The sequence below is a fragment of the Grampus griseus genome, assembly GCF_964374135.1.
Source record: "Grampus griseus genome assembly, chromosome: 9".
Classification (NCBI taxonomy): domain Eukaryota; kingdom Metazoa; phylum Chordata; class Mammalia; order Artiodactyla; family Delphinidae; genus Grampus; species Grampus griseus.
The window spans coordinates 94,992,548-95,012,809 of NC_139003.1; the positions used below are offsets into that span (position 1 = coordinate 94,992,548).

The window sequence follows — 20,262 nt, forward strand, 5'->3', positions numbered from 1 at the left end:
AGGCATGCGGGATCTTCGTTGATGCATGCAGGATCTTTCATTGTGGCGCACAGGCTTCTCTCTAGTTGTGGCATGTGGGTTTTCTCTTCTCTAGTTGAGGCGCGCGAGCTCAGTAGTTGTGGCATGCGGGCTTAGTTGCCCCGCGGCATGTGGGATCCTAGTTCCCTGACCAGGGATCGAACCCACGTCCCCTGCATTGTAAGGTGGATTCTTTACTACTGGACCATTAGGGAAGTCCCATCATTATTGTTTTAACATTTGTTTATCTTAGATTACTAGTTAGGTGGAACATTTTTCATGTTTTTTAGTCACTTGCAATTCTTTCATATCTGGATTAATTTTTTTCTTTAATAGATCACTCCTTTTTCTCATCAATTTGTAATCTTTAAATACGGATTTCTCCATCCTATGGATGACCAAAAAAGTTGCCTAGTTTTTCTTACCATTTGCATTTATGCTCAGCTTACAAAATTCACTTTGCAAGATGAAATTTGAGGGAAAAAGAAGGTTTCTTGAGACTGTTGATTTTAAAAAGGTAGTGAGAACATAAACGTTTTTTCCCCCAAGGTTTTAGAAAATTATGCTCTTCAGGGAAAAAAAAAAGCATAAATTCCAAAATGAATCTTTGCATGCATATTTCTAACTGTAAGAGTGCTATTTAAGACACATTGCTTGTCTTCTCCATTTGACAAAGGCAAATTTGAGTATAAGTCACTTCTGAGAGCCAAAGAAAAAGAGGAGCGTGGTTCCCCAGGAAGGCTCTGCCAGGATGTTGGCAGTACATGTTCCCAATAGTCCCTGGGAGAGAAAATGTGCTGTTCAACATGCATAGAAACAGGACTGTCGCAGATGGGCTTTATGTCTAGGAGGAAGCTCTGAAATCTGGAGGTTTTTGAGGCATGGCTAGAAAAGATGTCATGTGGATCTTCTCTCCAATCTCTCTGATACTATCTAGGCTTCTCTTTTCATACATTGTGTATATGTAAGTGTAGGTGTATGTGGAGAAAACATGGGACTCAGTCTATTTTGATCGTCTCTAGCTAGAGAGGTATTAAATTAAATATGGAGTCAGATGTTAGGAACAAAATGGGATTTTGTAGGGAGTTCTATTTTAACCCTGCAGTAGGGTTTTCAGATAGCCCCTGTCCAGCCCCTAGCTGACATTCTGTGACATTATGCTTCTTTACTTTATTCTTTGGGGCAACTAAGAGACTCTTGGGTCTGTATATGATAAGTATAAAGAAAACAAAAATGATTAACTTACACTGAACCCTTATTTGTGCTAGGTAGACACTGTTCTAAGTGTATTTATTTAATCATCATAACAAACTTTATGCTGAGGACATTATTCTTCTTCTCATTTCCAAATGAAGGAAACTGACACAAAGGTTGAAAAACATACCCAAAGACACTTGAGCCACTTTTGCTGGAAATCATTAGAAAAAGAAGGAACTGGGCTTTAGGGCTATATAAGGTGATAAAGTATGGCAGAATTCGAGAAGTTTTTACCATGGGATAAATAAACCTTGACCTTTGAAGAGTATTCTTGCATCTTCATAAAAGAGTTGGCAGAAGGTACTTAGGAGCTACATCTCTGGGACTACTGGAAGATAACAAGAAGTCATAACATCAGAACAGTGTAAGAGAAAAAAGTTTTTATTATTTACGGTCTGTGTAGTTGGTGTTGAATAGCAGCCTTTCTGGTTTGGCTGAAGAGTTTGTGTGGGAAAGTTTGGGAGTAAGAGTTAGCAGAAAGCTGAATTGCTGTCTACAAAGGTGAGGAGAAAAATTTTTGGTTTCCCAGGCAATTTGGGTGGGAGGAAACAAGGAACAGAGAAAAGAGAAGAGTCAGTGGGACGGGGCAAAGCTCCTGTGACAGGGTGCCCCAAAAGAATTTTAACAAAGGGATTGTTAAATGTTGATTCAGGAAATGTTCACAATGCCACCTCTCCTTCCCACAACCTACCCCCAACATCCAGAAATCCTTTTGTCAGTAGTTGTTTTTTGTTTTCGTTTTTCCTTTTTGGTTATGTGAAGAACAGCATCACATCTGTGCATTATGAAAACACACGGAAGAAGTTGTCCACGGCCAGAGATGCCTGTGAAGATGCATGCACACTAGCAATTTGAAGAACCCTTGAAAAGGCTTTGAACTTTCTCGGAGTGTGGAATTAGAGTTTGAGCCAATCATGAAGATATCAAGAACCATAGTGAACAGAGGTTCCACATGACATCTAGGTCACGAAGGCATTGACTATTTGGGTGAAGATTACGGCAGTGAAAGAGGATGGGTACCTTTTTGGATGCACGCTATTTGCAACGAAGCAAAACAAATGTATAACCCTCTCTTTGTAGGTGCACGGGAATGATATCCTGGCTGGGTCTTTTAAATTGCTTTGGAATTCTTTAATAAGCTATCCACTTACGGCACACTACGGAAAACCAGAGGTCTCTAGGCAGGGTTTTGGGAAACCCTTAGGTCTTTCAGCCGCAGGGCAGGCGCTGCTGAAAATCGGACCTAGGATCTTATTGTAAGATAGTGATGCAGAGGATCCTTGATAGGTCCCCTATGTCAAAGTTAGGTCTCTGGTAAGAAAACAGTGGGACCCTGAGAACTGAGAATGGGCTATTTGGTTGATTGCCCTAAAAGTCCCAGGCATGGGACAATGTCCCTTGTTAGAGGAGAGAAGCTTCCCCAGCTTAAAGTCTTGCAGAGGTTCACCTGACATGGGAGCCTTACAAGATGACACTTATCCTTCATCTCCTGTCCTTGTCTCCATTCCGATAAGTTAGGGTCAAGTACTAATGATCACTGTCTATCTTCCGGAAGGAAATAGGTTTCACACTGAAGGAAATGCAGGACCTGGCTAATGTGTACCAGCATGATCTGAGATTTTGCGGTTGAGACCTAGGAAGAAATGACCGGAAAATCTTTATCCTGTGGAGGAAAATGTGAGGGAATGCAAAAGTTTTAATATAATATATGGAGTATAAAATGTCTTACTTTAGATGTTCTGGAGGTTTACTTTGTAGCCTTGTATATAGTCCATTTTTATAAATGTTTCATGGCTGGTTAAATAAAACACATCTGTTTGATTTTTAAAACGTTTGATATATGTCTCCTACTTGAGATTTTCCATCATATTTTTCTAACCATATGTACTTTAAATTTCCCTGGGCAGTCTACCTTGACTGCTGGAGACATGCTAAAGTCACCTAAAAAAAGATAGTAGGAACAAATCTCTGTGCTTAACACTTGTAAACATTTTGATAGAAGGCTACTCTCTACATTTTGACTTTTAAAACTTCTTACAGATAATTCATATCAATGTAAAATTATTTATTATGCATTTTTTTGCTTTGTTGGTATTTTTAAGGCTGGAATTTTGCCTGTGAACAGGGTTGCAAATGTTATTTTAATGTATTCACTTGCTTATCCTAATTTGCCTACTGTTCATTTTTAATTTATGTTAGCAGTTCTAGGCTTTTAATATATGCATATATAATTTATATATGTGATTTAGTTTGTTGTATTTTGTTTTTGAAGAAGTTTAATAGGGGAATTTAACCCGTTGGTTTTAAATGGGGTAACTTCTATCAGCCCAAAACGGTATGCTTAACCTCAATTCTGTCATTGTTTTATGTTATTAAGAATACAACCTATTATTTGTTTCTATCTTCTGGATTGAAGAAACAATTAAAATTTTGTTTTAAATTCTACTATTTCTGTAGATAAAATCCTGTTTTAAAGTCCACATTTAAGTAGTTGAATCCCAACTTTATTTTTTAATTATTTTTGGCTGTGTTGGGTCTTCGTTGCTGCACGTGTGGCGAGCGGGGACTACGCTTCGTTGCAGTGTGCGGGCTACTCATTGCGGTGGCTTCTCTTGTTGCGGAGCACAGGATCTAGATGCGTGGGCGTCAGTAGTTGTGGCACATGGGCTCAGTAGTTATGGAGCACAGGCTTAGTTGCTCCGCGGCATGTGGGATCTTCCCAGACCAGGGCTCGAACCCGTGTCCCCTGCATTGGCAGGCGGATTCTTAACCACTGCACCACCAGGGAAGTCCTGAATCCCTATCTTAAATTCTTCTATGATTTGCCAAAAAATTTCTGATTAACTATGTACTTTTTAAATTATCAGAATCAGAACAGGAAATACGGTACATCATTACCTCCCACCTGACGTTAATTTTGTTGTCCTTATCAAGCTAATTTATCATCACACAATTATTATTTTATGAGTTTTTCTTACAGATCTATTTCAATAAGAGGTTTAAAATTTTTTTTTGCATTTGATGTGACTCTATTTACCGAAGTCACGCGGAACTCTACATATTTATTTGGTTTCAATGCTCATGGGTAGTCCTGCATTTCTTCATTTTCGCTTATATCTCATCTTGCTGCCTTGACATGTCTTAGAGGAATTATTTTGGGAGGGGAGAACATGAGTGTTATGTTTCTGAATTCCTCTGTATCTTGAGATAGCTTCTGTCACTTTTGCAAGTGAATAACTTGAAAAGATAGAGAATTTTTATTTACAAAACATTTTGCCCTCCCCAATGCTCTTTCATTGTGTTTTAGCATTTGACGTTGCAGAGTAGAAATCTGAGTCCAGCCAGACTTTGTTCATTCCTTTGTTTTTCTTCTATTTCTAATCTGGCAACCTGTATCATTTTTTTCTGTATTGATGATGATTTAAAATTTAGCACATATTTAGGTGTAGGATTTTTATTCTTTTGAACAGAAGAATCCTCTAGATTTGTAGACCCAAGGATTACTTCATCCTGGGAAAGATTGCTTCTAAAATGTTTTTGATTTTTTGGTTCAAGTGTTTCCCCATTCTCCCAAGGAATACATAACAGTTTTAAGGGTGGAGCTCCTTTACCTGCTATATATGGCTTTCATTTTTTTCTCTCATTTGTTTCATTGTCATTTCCTCTAGAGTTTGACACTTTTCTCAGGGTTATCCTTATATCATTTTATCAATCTTTTTTTTTCCGGTAGTGTCTTTTCTCCCCTTTCAGTCTCCAATATGGATTTTCAGTCTGTACCTGCATTTGAAGTTTTCTTGCATTTTTATTGTTTCTCACTCTCCTTTTTACATCTCTACCCGCATCACATTTTTTCTCTTTTTATTTCCTTTGTCAACTTCATGAAGGTACCTAGCTTATACTTTCCAAGTTGTAAAAATATTTTTTCAATAAAAAGTCATTTCATAGATATGCTTTTTAATTTCTAGGAGCAATGTTCTCTCTTTCTTTCAGAACTCCCATTTTTGTTTTTGGATTGTTTGTCTTATGGCCAGAGGGTTATCCAGTTTCAGTGGACATGGGTTGGCTGGAACATTCTTAGCCCTGTCATTGCTCATTTGATGGTTTCAGGATATAAACCTGAAAGTCAGCTGTGGGTGCACAGTTTCCACTTAATATTCAGAAACTTGCAGGTGACCTGGGCGTGCAGGATTGTGGTTAAATGTGTGCTTCCTTTGACAGCTCAGGTTATTTAACTAAATTACAGACTCAGTTTGCAGTTTTGTTGAACAGCATGGTTTATTTTAGTCTGTACTCCTACTGCAGTATCCACTGTTTCCACAGCTTATCCTGGCTCAAGCTTAGATTGTAAAGCTTTTATCATGGATAAATAAGCATTCTGGAGAGCAGTGCATCCATGGCTGGCCGTTCTATTCTTTGTTATGTCTATTTTGTGAAATAGAGATCTGAGTAGATGCATAGAGAAAAAAAAAGGAGGCAGTTGCAAGATTTTCTTTAGCTAGTTCAGAAGATTGCAGAAAAAGGGGAGAGGGTCCAGAGTTTTATCTTACTTTATTTGGTGTCATATGATGTATGCTAAAGGATGGAACTTGTGAAGTATAGTCCAAGAATGTACTTCTCAGTCCTTCATATCAAGGATGTAATTGTTCAAATCCAAGATCTTGGTCAATGTGGTCTTGTCTCTTGTTTCTCATAACAGTCACTTTTGGGGCCTCAATTCTCAATCTTTCTTTATATTCATACCCTTTACAACGGGACCTCACAGTTCCTCCCATCAAGGGGTGGGATCTATTTCCGTTCCCCTTGTGCCTGGGCTGGTCTTATGACGGGCTATGGTCAATGCGAGCCTAGACTTCAGAAGCTTCATGTATTTCTGCCCTCTCTCCTCAGCCCCAGCCACTGCCATGAGGACAAGCCTGGACCAGTTTGTGAGAAGATGAGGGATCACTTGGAAGAGAGCACCGTTGTCCCAGGTGAAGTTGTCTGAGATCAGCCAGCTCTCAGGAAACCTGTCAACTGCCCATATAAATGAGTCCAGCTGAGATCAGCTTAGTCTGGCCCAGATCAGCAATTTACAGCCAGTTTATAGACTCATGAGAAATAATATATGGTTGTTGTTTTAATCAACTAATATTTGGGATGTTTGTTTTGCAGCAACAACTAACTAATACACCTACATTTAGACACATGAGTTGTTTAAAGATCGGTGAAACAAGTCACAAATTTCTCTTCAGATAAGTTGGCATGATTTACTTTCTCACCAGCAGAAATACACTGCACCCTAAGTAGCAATTATGCTAAATGTGTACTTTTTTTTCTTTGGCTGCACTGCATGGCATGAGGGATCTTAGTTCCCCAACCAGGGATCAGACCCGTGCCCCCTGCAGTGGAAGTGCAGAGTCTTAACCACTGGACCACCAGGGAATTTCCTAAACGTGTATTTTTTAGGTGCAACCTAAGTAGTGAAAATGGTCTGTTAATTTGCACTTCTTTGATTCATAGGGGTATTTTAAATTTTTTCATGCATTCACTGTTAATTTTAAATCATCTGTCAAAGTTTTTGAATGTTGTCCCATTTTTCTCTTATACAAATTGATTTTTAAAAATCTTTTTGAAAAACTCTTTACATATTTTGAATATCTAACTTTTGTGCAAACACTTTAAAACTTAGTCACATGCGTTACAGCATGCTGGAATCTTCAAATGGATTTATAAAGAACATTATTAATAGAACAAGCTAAGGAACATTAAATACTCTTGTATGTTAAGCACAATGCTATGAACTTCACATTCGTTATCCCACATAACCTCAACAATTTTTAAGGTAAATAATATAAATAAGTCAATTTTATACATAAAAGGAAATTGAATTTAAATAAATTTTTGAAGGACACAGAACAAGTAAATATTAGAATCACATTTTTAAACCAGATCATTGGAGAGTCCAAACTCTTCACCACTATCCTCCTTTCCTAAATGGAGGCATTGCACTTCTGAGGAAAGGGAAACCAGTCATATCGTTTTTGTTTTTGTTTTTTTCTATCTGGCTGTGTTTCAATGTCTAATCCATGTTTCCTAATCCATGAAGGATTAGTGAAAATCCTTCTGGAGTGAGATAAATTGTTGCTAAACATTCATACCTCATGATCGTGTGCCACTTTTCCATGTCTTGTGCTCTTTAAGAAGTATTTTGATAGAAAGGTGGGTGAGGGCAAGTTAGTCAACTGCCATCCTAACCTGACACTTCTGTTCTCAAAACATTACAAACTTGAAGTCACAATGTAAATTTTGCTTTGCTGTATATGTAAATTACACATATTGTTATTTTACTTCCTGACTTTAAAATCCTTATGGTTCTTCATCACTCACAAAATTAATTCTAAAATCTGGAGCAGGGCATGTTTGACCCATTATAATCTGTCCCAAATCTTTCTTTCCAGTTATCCCTGACTCTACTCTCTCTTTTCTCCAGTTAATTTGAGCTCTTCTTCACCATTTCTCAAGTACATTCTGTTCCTTCGGTCTCTATGCTGTTCTTTCTTCTTAGGATGCACTTCTCCTTTTGGTCTTTCAACAAACTCCTGTTATTCCTCTAAAACTCTCTTACTGGAAGCATCCAGTCTCCCTGGCCATAGTTAGCAAGCTCACTCCTGTCACACTGACAGCACACATCCGTCTTAGCGCTTACATCATATTGTACTTAACTATTTAACTTGACCACACATTTTTTGCTCTTTAAATATTATTCATCTTCCAACTGAAGCTCAGCAAATAATGAATTATTGAATTAATTAATAACGTTAAAATATATTCAAGGAATAGAAAAGGTAATACAAAAGAAGAAACAAACAAAAGGCATACGGATTGAAAAAGAAGAAATAAAACTCTCTCTATTCACAGACAACATAATTGTCTACACTGAAAATTCCAAGAGACCTACACAAAAGCTCCTAGAGGCCTTCCCTGGTGGCGCAGTGGTTGAGAGTCTGCCTGCCTTGCCGATGCAGGGGACGCGGGTTCCCTAGTCCAGGAAGATCCCACGTGCCGCGCAGCGGCTGGGCCCGTGAGCCATGGCCACTGAGCCTGCGCGTCCGGAGCCTGTACTCCACAACGGGAGAGGCCACAACAGTGAGAGGCCCGCGTACCACAAGAAAAAAAAGAACTAATACATGATTTTAGTAAAATCACAAGATACTAAGTAAATATACAAAAAAAAAAAAAACCCACATTTTTTCCCCTGTTCTAGCAATGAACAAGTCTGTATTAATCATGTTTTTTATTTTCTGTATTTCATGATGTTTTGAAATCTTAGGGGCCTTGTTGTCTGGGGAGAGATCCCCTCCCAGGACTAGTTAATTCCTAGAGACAGCAAACAACTTTCTTATGAGCACATCTTCCATATACAAACCAACTAATTCTGAGTCCATGCTCCCTGCCACTTGCTATGTCTAACTCTCACACATCAATCCAATATTTTTCATGCCCTAAGTCACTCCCGGGCCAAGTACAGAACAACCCAAGATTACCCCTCTAGCCCAGAGCCCTCTAAAATTATTCACATTATCAAATCCTAAATTTGTTCAAATTTGCCTGGTCTGATTCTTCTACCCTTTTCTGCAGAGAACAAAATAGATGCTCTGGGCCACGCTCTCCTCTTGCCCCTCTGCCTCCTGATTGACCCCTGTGCTTCCCCACGCGGCCCCTCATGGCTCCTGTTTCTAGGGATCTGTGAGTATAAACTTCTTCCTTCTTGAAAATCATTTTTGTGTCTGCATGTCCATAATTGATTAAAATAAATCCCAGATACATTTTAATACAAGGCGAAATTCAGAATTAAAATCAATGCCTTTTACAATAGTACCAAATAAAAGAAATTCTTAGGTATATATCTAACCAAAAAATGTGTAAACCCTGTGTGCTGAAAACTCCAAATACTGATAAAATAAATCAAAGAACCTAAGTAAATACAGAAACATACCACGCTTATGGATTGGAATACTATAAGAATTTGGAAGATTGTTAAAATTTCAGTTTTTCTGATATTGATCTATCAATTTAACACAATCACAATCAAAACCCCAGCAGAAATTTTTTAGTAGATATTGACAAACTGATTCTAAACTTTACATGGAAAGGCAAAGAAATAAGAATAGCCAAAATAGTTTTGAAAGAAGAAAAACAAAGTTGGAGGACTCACACTATCTGATTTTAAGACCATATAAATCTGTGTAATTAAGATAACGCAGTATTGGCAAAAGGATAGATAGACCAGTGGTGCAGAATAGAGATTCCAGAAGGAGATCCACACAAATTTGGTCAACTTATTTTTGAAAACTTGCAAAGGCAATTCAATCAAGAAAAGATAGTCTTTTCAATAAATAGTTCTGAGATAATTGGACATCCTTATGCAAAAACACCAAAAAACCCATGCCTTCACTAAAAAATAATGAACCAAAGACCTGAGTGTAAGATATAAAACTGTACAACTTGTAAAACAAAACATGAACACAACTCTTGGGTTATTCAAAGGGGTTTTATAATAGATATGATGCTAAAAGCTTGATTCATCAAAGAAAAATGTTGATACATTTAACTCCATCAGCCTTAGAATCTTTGCTCTGTGAAAGATGCTACCAAGAGAATGAAAAGGTACGCCACACACTGAGAGGAAATATTTAGAGATCACAGTCTGACAAAAACTTATATCTAGAACATAGAAAGCACTCTCGAAACTCACAACACGAAGGGAAATAACGCATTTAAAAATGGGCAAAAGTTTTAAACAAACGCTTCAGCAAAAATGGAAAATAAGCACTTATGAGGATGCTCATCCTCACTGGTCATTAAGAAAATGCAAATTAAAATCACAGAAAGATTGTACTACACATATGCAGCTGCCTGCATTTCAATAGGACAGAAATTCTCTTGAATATACTACAGACATTTCTGACTGTCTTCTGACGTTGCCATATTCATCTGGGATGCCCTTCCTTCACTCCCTTCACCTGCCAACTGCTACTGATCCTTTAAGACTCAGGTGGGCACCATTGATTCCAAGAAGTCTGCCCTTGGAACTCCAGCCTCACTCCCTTCACCTGGGTCTAGATTAGTGGCCTTTGTAACCTGTGATGATGGCCCTCCATTTGACCTATCACTTCATCTATCAAATATGTAGTGCTAACTGGTTTAATTAAAGATGTTAATATTCTCAACTCTGATCTCCATGGTCAGAGACTCCATCTTTAATGTTACGTCTCCAGAAATTAGCATACTACAGATGGTAGACTGAGTGAATAAATTCACATAAGAAAAGTCCAATGCTACTTCATGTAATCTCAGGCTCTGCTTGACCTCCCTGACCCAAAACCACCCAAGGTTTTTATAGCTGCCAAGACAGCCACTGCCACTCCTCAGCCATGTGCAGGTATAATCACCCTTCAAAATTAAAATCCTTTCATCAGAGGAGGCCTGCTTTCTCTGGTAACTTGCTCAGCTGACCAAGTCAGACACCTGCCCTCTGGGTTAGTATCCTAAGCCTTAGGACCAGAGGGGTCTTCAAATTGTAATTTGGTATCATTGGCTAGAGTTAGTCCTGCGGCGATAGACTGTGTCAGACTTGACACCAGGAGTGCAGTTCCAACAGCTTGGTCCTTTCCCTCCCTTAGCCACAGGCTATTTACTTCTGACATTACGATGAAGGTCTGTTCCCCAAGGTGAAGCCCCAGGTCAGCCCAAGTCATAGCTTTCTCAGCACAGTAGGCACCGCTTGCCCTGTTTGCTCGCCTTTCCCTGCATGTAGCCTGAGATGGGCAGGCATGCCAGTTCCTGCCTGAATCGTGCTGGACCCTGAGTTACAAAAGATGGGAACATGGGGATGTACTGGCATCATGATAGTACACGGCGTTTCTATATGCTTCTCCAAATGCCCTCACCATCTTATGCCATTATATGAGGTTAGTATTGTTGGGGGCATTGGGACTGTGACATTACTATTGTATTTTAACAGTTTTTGGAGTATCTTAGAAGCTTGATAAGTGTGATTAATAAATGGATGGCTTTAAAATCCATGGCAAGTCTTGTCATTTCTCCACCAAATGTGCCTCACTTTAAGGTTAGGGCAGCTGAAGTCAGTTAACTTTAGATTTGAGGTCTTCTGCCGGCAATGAGACCTTAAGGAAATTATAGAGCCCTATGTAGCCTTGCTTTTCTCCTCTGTAAAATAAGATGATGCTATTATTCTCAGACTGCAGTGGGACTGTGAGGAATAAGTGAGACCATGTGAGGTGAGAGATAAACAGGACAAAACACAGGAGTGTACGTTGCCATTGCACTTGGCATGTAGGAGGTGCTTGACAAGGACTTTATCAATCCAACATGTTAAAATGTGAAACTTTATGTACTTCTTCTTTCGTATTTTTTGCCTTCAGTATAAGAAAAGAAACTCTCCAGAGGAAAATAAAGCCCATCTCAGGATTGTTACATCAATAGTCTTTAGGAGAGACGTTGACTTGTCAAGTTATCTCTTTGATAGAGAGAACAGAGAGAAGGATCTCTGAGCCAAGTGGACGCTTCATCACTGAAAACAATGAGGTGAACATCCTGGCAATTAATTGACGTAAAGAATTACCCTTTTTCTTTTTTAAATTTGGGAAGAATAACTTACTAGTCTTCTCCAAAATCTTGTCATCGGTCTTTTTTTTTTTTTTTTCAATCATACAATTTTTAAAGGTTATTTTCCATTTACCGTTGTTACGAAATATTGGCTTTTTAAAAATTAATTAAAGCCTTTATTGTGGTTTGGTGATCCTGTGCCGATTTAGAAACCATGGATGCTGGTTAATGCAGAGTTCTTGTTTCCATGCAAGTCTCTGGAAACATCACATGGTTGGTTAATGCTGCTCTTCACTGCTTCAGCCTGCCCTAGTCTACTCTTGGAGGGGTTTCTTCATCTAGGAGTTGATAATAATTGAAGTGTAAAAATCTCTTGGAGAAATGTGTGCCCAGCTTTCTGCATGGATCCTTAGCTGAGGTTTGAGATCTAAGGGCGTCAGGCAAAGAGATGGTGTCTCTCAGGGAAGGCGGAGGCCTGGGCACCCCCATCGCCAGGGCAATGCGGAAAGGGAAGGCTTGATGATGTGTGTGTCTCCTTGGAGAAAGGGGTACAGCTGGTGAAGCTGCCTTCACATCTTCCAAGGTTTCCACTTCTGGAAAGTTCTGGTCATGGGAGAGAAATCAAAACCAAGAGGCGGGTCAGTGAAATGAGAGCCACTGAAAAGCAGCCCATCATACAGTCTGGGACTTGGGAGGTCTGTCCTCTGGTGTTCAGTCAGGAGTCTGGAGTCAGGGTCTTTCGTTTAGTTTAGGGAGGATTGCATTTGGCATATGGGAATAAAGATAACTTCTCAGGATGTGAAAAAACATCTACTGTAAAGGATGCTGGGCAGGAGATGGAAGAAATTAAAAAAAAAACATTGTGAAGAATGCAGGAAATCACAGACTGTGGAGGTTATGTCTTTCCAGTTCCAGCATTCTGACACCGTGTGCAGTTTAATGTAGAACCCAGTTTGAAAGCCAGTCTTGCCCAACAATAGATTTTCGGGGGGCGGGGAGCGATTTTCATCCTTTACCTTTGTAATTAATTACCATGTTTGTTTCGTGTGTTTGCGGTGCAAATACAGGACGGTGCCCAGACATGTGTGAGTGCGCACAACGGTGCATAACGTAGATAAGGAAAGTGTGTAAGACAGAGGCCAAGAACACCTGTCATAGGGTACCTGCTGGGGTGTCTCTACCACATCCTTTCTGAACGCACTGTTTGCACGCACACAAAAGGGCTGGGGCTGGGGCTGGATATGCCCAGTACTCGTGCTGGGGGTTGGAAGGATGGGACCGGCGGTAACAAGAATCAATATATATTTACGGCGGGGGCGAGGGAGGCGGGTGCGCGGAGGCTGCAGGGCGGGGCAGCGCTAATGAGAGCAAGCCCGTCTTGTGGTTGGTTCGGGAGTCTGGTACCCACAGAAGAGCAGGCAGGGAGGGAGGGGATGCGGGCGGGAGGATAAAGCGATGAAGTGCGCCGCGTTACCGCGCATCAGGCGCGGTTGTTGGAGCAGGAATACGGTGCGTCTCTGACCCAGCCGGCCCTCTCCTGGCGCACACACTCACCAAGTCATACGCGCCCCTCCGCCGTGGCCGTGGCCGCCGCTCTCCCCAGGCACCAGGAGCGTTACGAGAGCGGGTGAGCGCCCGGGTCATCACCGCCCCCGGCAGGTCCCCAGCGTCCGGCGCGCCAGGCAGGGCACGTGCGCCCCCCGGCTCCAACCTGCGCGCGGATGGGAGCATGATCTGTGCCCAGGCCGGGGCTGCCAAGGTAAGCGGGCTCCGGGCGGGGACTCTACCTACCGCCCCTTCCCCCGCCCTCCTCTGGGCGGCTTCCCCGCCGCTCCCGAGGCCCCGTCAGCGCCCTCCCTCCCTAGGGCCCTGGATCCACCCTCCTCCCCACCCTCTTGCTTCTCCCGCGAGGTTCAATTGTCAGCTTGGGGCGTGCCGCCACCCGGGCTGGGCAGGCGTCCCCGGGTGGCGACCCCGGCTTGGCTACGGCGGGCACACCGGGCCCTCCTGCCGGGCACGGAGAGAAACAAAGAAGCCCCCAAGCGGGTTCGCGGCGCCTCCGCCTCCCTCCCTCCCTCCCCCCCGGCGCCCTCCCAGTGGTGAGGAGGTATCAGGGGAGGGGGCGGAGAGACCTACGTAATCCACCTTCCCAGCCCACACCCACCCCTTGTGAACCAAAGCCCTGGATTTGGGCTTTGCCTCGGGCTCCCTTTTGGCTTGGACAATTGTGTCCCCGGCAATGCCCTGGGTTAGCCGAGCGAACGCCCGCAGCCCCGCAGGTGCTCGCTGGTGCTGGCTCAGGGGGCGCGTGGCAGGTGCGGCCCCTGCTCCCCTGGGTGGTGGCAGGCGGGGAGGATGCGCGGCGCATCCAGGCTGTTCCAGCGCCGCCCCGTCCCCGGCCGCTCAGCCGGGCCTGCCAGCCGAGTTTCAGCGGGAGCGGCCGGTCCTTTCGCCTACCGTATTGCGACCTGCACACAGGCGGGGAGGGAGCCGCGGGGAAAAACGCGTCCGGTCCATTTTTGGCTGGAGGTGCGTTTGCTCCTGCCGCTACATTCCTGGATCGTGACAGTGCAGCAAAATCCGAGGGCTCAAACCTTGTGGGCTCAAACCATCACCCGTTTCTCCAGGGCCTTCTGATCGCTCTGCCTCTTGGATGTCCCGGCCCCTTGGCAGATTTGCGGTGTGTGGGTGCGTGATCTGTCTGTCTGTCTTGCATACAGAGGCTGGGCATCGTAAGTTCTTCCTGCCGAATTTCAGCGCGTGGGGGGAGCTGGCAGGGACACAGGCTGCAGAGCTGCCCGGCTTCTTGTGGTTCCGGGCACAGCGCGCCCCAGTCTGCATTGGGCTGACACCAGCTAGCGTGTGGGGATTTTCCTAGTTGCTGAAGATATTATTTGACGTTGCTGTAGTTTTGTGCCTACTTCTCTTGGGATCTGCAGTGGTGCAATTCTCCTCTTGTTTTTATTTTTTTTCTCTTTGAAGAGATAAAGCTGTGTTCAGCAGAAATGGATACAGGAAGAGCAGCATAGTTCAAAGACCAAGGGAGGCATCGTCTCTCTTTTTCTGGAATTTAAACGCGATTTAGGAGGGCAGATGCCCTACCAGAAAAGGCCAGCCTTTAAAGACCCCGGCAGTGTCGTGGCCCAAGGCATCTCAAAGCAGGTGGCCAGATCTGCGTTTCTCATCAGCGGACTAGCTCCGGCTGTGGCTCTTACGGTAATTCATCCTAGATCGGGGATTCATTTTGAAAATGTGTGTTTTCCACTAAGAAGGGATTAGAGTCCACATGTCTACCCTGGTATGATGTGTGTGTCTGTTTGGTAGAGAGATAGAGTGTGGTAGAATTTCCTGTTGCCCCCTCCTGTTCGCTCCCTCCTCTGGAGTGTGGCATTGAGACAACAGCACTATTTTAATTCCTAGACCTACAGGCATGCTGGATTTCAGAGTGTTTTGCTTAATAAACCATGTTCTGACTAATTCTGGGATCCCAGGCTAGTGCAAGTCGGCAGCCTTGTGGAATGCCAGTTGTTTTTGTCTGGGGTACTTATTTCATGAAGGCGAATCACCTAAGTTTGTTCAGACTATGACATTACTGACTGGATAAGGAGACCACATCCCAAGCCGGGACAGCCTATCAATGCATCAGTATTGAGGGACTGCAGCCGCTGAGATGTGTGCACATAGCATCACTTGGTTCCTTTTACACTTCTGGCTTTTAAGGATGGGTGCTTTCAAAGATTGTTTTAAGTTTTACCTTCTACGGTACTTGCATCAGATATGACCGTTAATATAGGAGATGCTAAAAGGCCAGATGTGACCATGGGAGGGCAAGCCTCTGCGGTCCCCTTCCTTATCTGTAACGTAAGTTGGACTAGTTGATTTCTGTGGTTCCTTCCAGTTCCAGCATTATATGATAATGGTAGAGAAGTAAGAAAAGTCACCCAATTTAGCAAGGCTAACTATAGCCCAAAACTATACGAGCAAACCACGGACTGATTATAGAATTTATGGTTTATTTTTACACCTGCATTTTTTTAACCTCAGCATCTGCATTTTTCCCATAGATGCAATTAGCCAACAGTTCATTTTTCTTTCCACTATATCAAGAGATTTAATGGGGATTGGGGGGACAGAGAAGAATGTTGAATTAATTGGATAACAGATTTTCTCCTTATTGTGGCTTCATTATCGATTCCTGCCCCATCTTTTGTGGATAATCAAGAATGTAGCTTATTTCCAATCATTGATTTTGTTTGTCTGCCTTGAATGAAAGACTCTGGGTAGCTGTTTAATCCTACATAGCAATTGTCTGTAGCATCCAACTTACTTTCCCTGATCGAATTTGGTGTTGCTCCTAAAACTTGCTAGGACTGTTGGCTGTTACAAAAATGATAAGGCAACAATTACTTTAAACAGGCAAGCAAAGTGTTTTCACGTGCTTATAGCAATTTTTACAATTTAGGGGTACTTGGGGTATTTGGTTAATGATATATGCTCATCCACACAATTTTCCCCAGTAGTGTGCTCTTTTTTTTTTTTTTTTTTTTTTAAGTTACGAACAAAATAACATCCTGGAATAACAGTACCTGCCGAGCATAATGTATCACTTCTGGTCTTGTTTTCCCACAGCCTTTTCGCCCACACCGCTAAGGCATCACCTATCATATTGCAGTTACATGAGTTGTGAATGGGCACAGTCCCCTGGTGTCACTCCTGCTGTGAGCTTCTTGAGGACAAGGGCATTGTTAAATTCATCTCTCGTCTCTCTGGCACCTCAGACTTTGCCCTGAGCGGAATATTGACTGAGTGGGTTTCAGGTCAGAAAAATGTCCTCTACTTGTTTAGGCAGGAAGTAGGTGGGAATTCTTCCCTTCGTGAATCAGATGGGCAAATCAGAGAGGTTATGTAAGACACTGAAGGGAACCAGTGAGCCGGGACTCAAATCCAGGCAGAGAGGTTCCAGCCCCACCCTCAGTAAAAAGCCATGTAAACTGCAAGTTCAGATCCTGCAGCTTGGGGCTCTTTATTTTTTGTTTTATTTTTTAAATCTTTTCTTTTTTACTTATTTTTATTTTATTTTTTAAACTAAAAGCATTTTTTTTTAACTTTTTAAGACCTGGATTGTCCATTTTGACAAATCGAGCTGAGACAGAGAGCGTGGAGAAACCCCAAGCTGACCACTGCTCTCTTCTTGCTGTAGCCTTAGAAGGAAATGTGTCCAGCCCAAGCACTTTGTTCTCTTACCTGCACTTACACGGAAGGGATGAGCACCCCTCAGCCCTCCTTCTCTCCACGTCTTGGTCCCACCACCCAGAGGTTGCTAGGACGATGGAGTCATCCAGGGAAAGCCACTGATGGACGCATTGTTTGTTCAAATCACATTTAACCACCCTCAGCTGAGCTTCTGAAACAAGCCAGCAGTTAGCCCATAGACAACCCTTGTTGCTGGCCAGCCCACCCTGACGGGATCTCCCATCAGAGAGACCCCTGCTTCTCTCCCATCACCTCCTTCCTTTCCATCTTAGAAAACAGGACAGGTTATGGTTAGGAAACCAGGAAGTTAAGTGCCCACGTGCCATTTCTAAAATTCAGTCCTGGGCATGTTTGCTGTTCATGGACTTTTAGAGAAAAAGGTGTGATAAAGGGGTGTTTATCAAGACACTTTTCCTCTCTGAGGTTTACCTTCTTCTTCCTTAAAAGTAGGGAGTTGAACCAGGTAATCCCAAAGGATTAACACCATGATTCTGTGATCGTTTTTCTCCGTTTATGCAATTGTGCCAGTTGGAGAGCAGAATATATCAGCGAGAATTTAACTTTGCGATATACAGAGTAGAAATACTTAAGGCCACGTGTGTCAGCTTCGGGTTATCTAATAATCCCTTTGAGCCCTCTGTTAACACTCTTCTTTATAAGTATAGTAATTCTTTCTTATTTGTAAAACTTGCTGTATTAAAAGCAAAGGTTTGTGGCAGTTCCGGATCCCAGGGAGGAGGGCAGTGGTGGAAGAACAAACCATCTCTAAATCCTGGATCAAACGCTTAGAGTTTTAGGGTTTGATGGTCAAAGTTCCAAGAGCTACTGTAAAGCATTTTTATTCTGGTCGTTGAGTGTGTCTCCCAGCTGAGTAACTAACTCTTGCATTCGAAAGTATTCCCTGAGATTCATCCAGCAACGTCCCTTTCCATTTCTGTCTGCTTCTCATTTTGCTCTTTCTTGGTTTTGTTCTTCCTTAAACTCCACTGACCTCCTGTCCCACCCATAAAACATATGCCTGTAGTAGCACTGGCCACCCTGCCCCACCAAATGCAGGTGTCGAAGCCTCATAACTTTCCTCCTTGTCGCAGCCTTTTCTTTCTTCATGAGCTTTGCTTCTCAAGTTAAGATACAAAGAGGGATAGAGGCAGACCTGCTCGTCGGCTAATTGTGCTTATAGTAGTTGTGTGTGCCTCACAGACTTTCTGACCACTGGGCCTTTCTGTCTTAAAGCCTCCTTAAACACTTCAGGAAACAAAGCACTAGATATATGTTTTATATATCTCACTCCATAATATTTGGATGTGTGGGTATTGGTAAATGGCTGTCACGTTCTATAACATGGGCACTGTAGGGAAAATAAGTAGTCGGTGTGGGATGACAATAATACCGCTGCTTCTTGGCAAGATATCACAAGGACGACTAAGCTCCCAGGTCACTGGAGAAAACATCTGGATTCCATAGCAACAAGTGATGTGCGCTGTTCACAGGATTAGTTCAGAACCCACCTGATTTATAGCCCCAAGTTTGAAGCACACGGGAGGACTGAAAAATGAGGATATATTGTACAGACGGGTTCTTCTGGTGTGATCAGGCATCTATGGCATTGCAATATCTTGGGGAGAATTCAGTGGATGGAGCTTAAACCGGTATTGGAGGGGGGGCAGGTGGGGAGAGCTGGGAAAGGACGCCATCTGTGCCCATGATGACGAATGTTATCATGGAGACTTCATGCGGGGTCCCTTTTATATATTTAGTAGAGCAGATTTTCCCTTTCACACTTTCTAGATCTATTTGTATTGCACAGATGTCAGGGAAATATCATGCGTGTGAAAGAAAAAAAAAAAAGGACCAGAATTCACATCCACGGCCACAGATTGTAATTCAATCACTTTGTCCTTAAATCGACACCCATTTAACTTGTACAAATCTTTCTGCTTTTGCTTTCGGGGTTTAAGTCACAGCAGTTTCAGAAACAGAAATCGCAGTCCTACACATTATTGAAATTCAGAGATTCAGGTTAAGGGGGGAAAAAGATGGGGAGACTAGAAATAAACAAATTAGACCTTGCTTGTTTACTGTGAGTAGCAAAGCTAATGGACCCACGAGCTATTTGTCATCTTCCTTCCTGTAATACACTGACCAGCGGGAAAACTACAGAACACAATCAATAGATTTTTCTCCTTAAAAGGACTTCTCTTTTTCTTTACTGTTATTCCTAATCCCCTTTGCCATCAAACCTTAAAACTACTTAATTAACAAACGTTTCCCTCTATTTTGAGCACAAGTTATTTTTGTAGCAGTGAGTTTTTTGAAGCTGAGGGAAAAACAATCATTTTGAGGGTTTTGCTGGCATTCTCTCCCCTCCCCCCAGCCCTCCGTGTCTGCTCTGTCAGTGACCAGGCACAGCACCTGCAGCTAAAGGGGATCATGGTAAGGAAACAGTGGGTGCACAAGTGCACTGTTAACATATTACACCTTACAGATTCCTCCCCTGACCATCGATGGTCTGTTTCCTCTTCTAGAACAAGCCTCGAGAAAATGGTCTACACGGGGTTTCTCCACTCTCTCCATCTCAGGCTGTTAAAACACATTTTAATGTATAGTGTTTGATTTAGACAAATAACACACTTAACACACATGTAGATTATGAGCAAAGCAAAACAAATACCCGCCATGCAGCCTGAGACCAGAGCACCGTCCGTTCCTTTGAGGCTCTCTTGGTGCCCCCGTCTCATCTCTCCCTCTGCCTTTCTCGGCAGCACCCCAGCCAGGCTCCTGTCCCCATCCATCCCTTCCACTCTTCCCATGACAGTCACCGGTGCTGTCTGCCCTGTGGAGGAGAAGACGGTTCTCCATCTCTCAGCTGCATCTCACACCGAGGACCACTCCCTCTTTCTTGAGCCCCTGGCTTCTAGGACACTGGGTTCTCCAGGTTTTCCTGCTGCCTCTCTGGGTCTTCCTTCTCAGGCATTCTTGATGGCCCCTGAAGTTCTATCCCTACTGACCTACTGCATTTTGACCTCTACATGATGGAATTCTGCAGGACTTGGCTCTCAGGTCTCTTTGTACGTATATATATTTCCGCCTTTGGTCTCAATACTGCCTTCATGCGGGTGATCCCCA

The 20,262-nt window shown here is 42.7% G+C and overlaps 1 protein-coding gene across 2 annotated transcripts in view; it reads left to right on the plus strand.

Moving 5' to 3' along the window:
* Positions 1 to 13,585: 13,585 nt before the first annotated feature.
* The window catches only part of HECW1 (HECT, C2 and WW domain containing E3 ubiquitin protein ligase 1), a gene marked incomplete at both ends in the record, with an annotated part of 479,237 nt that continues 472,560 nt past the window's right edge, over positions 13,586 to 20,262 (plus strand). Inside the window, one exon of one of the 2 annotated variants that reach the window (XM_082661880.1) lies at positions 13,586 to 13,642. In XM_082661880.1, coding sequence (XP_082518006.1) covers positions 13,613 to 13,642 — 30 coding nt within the window. Of the gene's footprint in view, positions 13,643 to 14,976; positions 15,100 to 20,262 lie in introns of those variants that run through there. The other variant, XM_082661879.1, reaches the window with a different exon arrangement.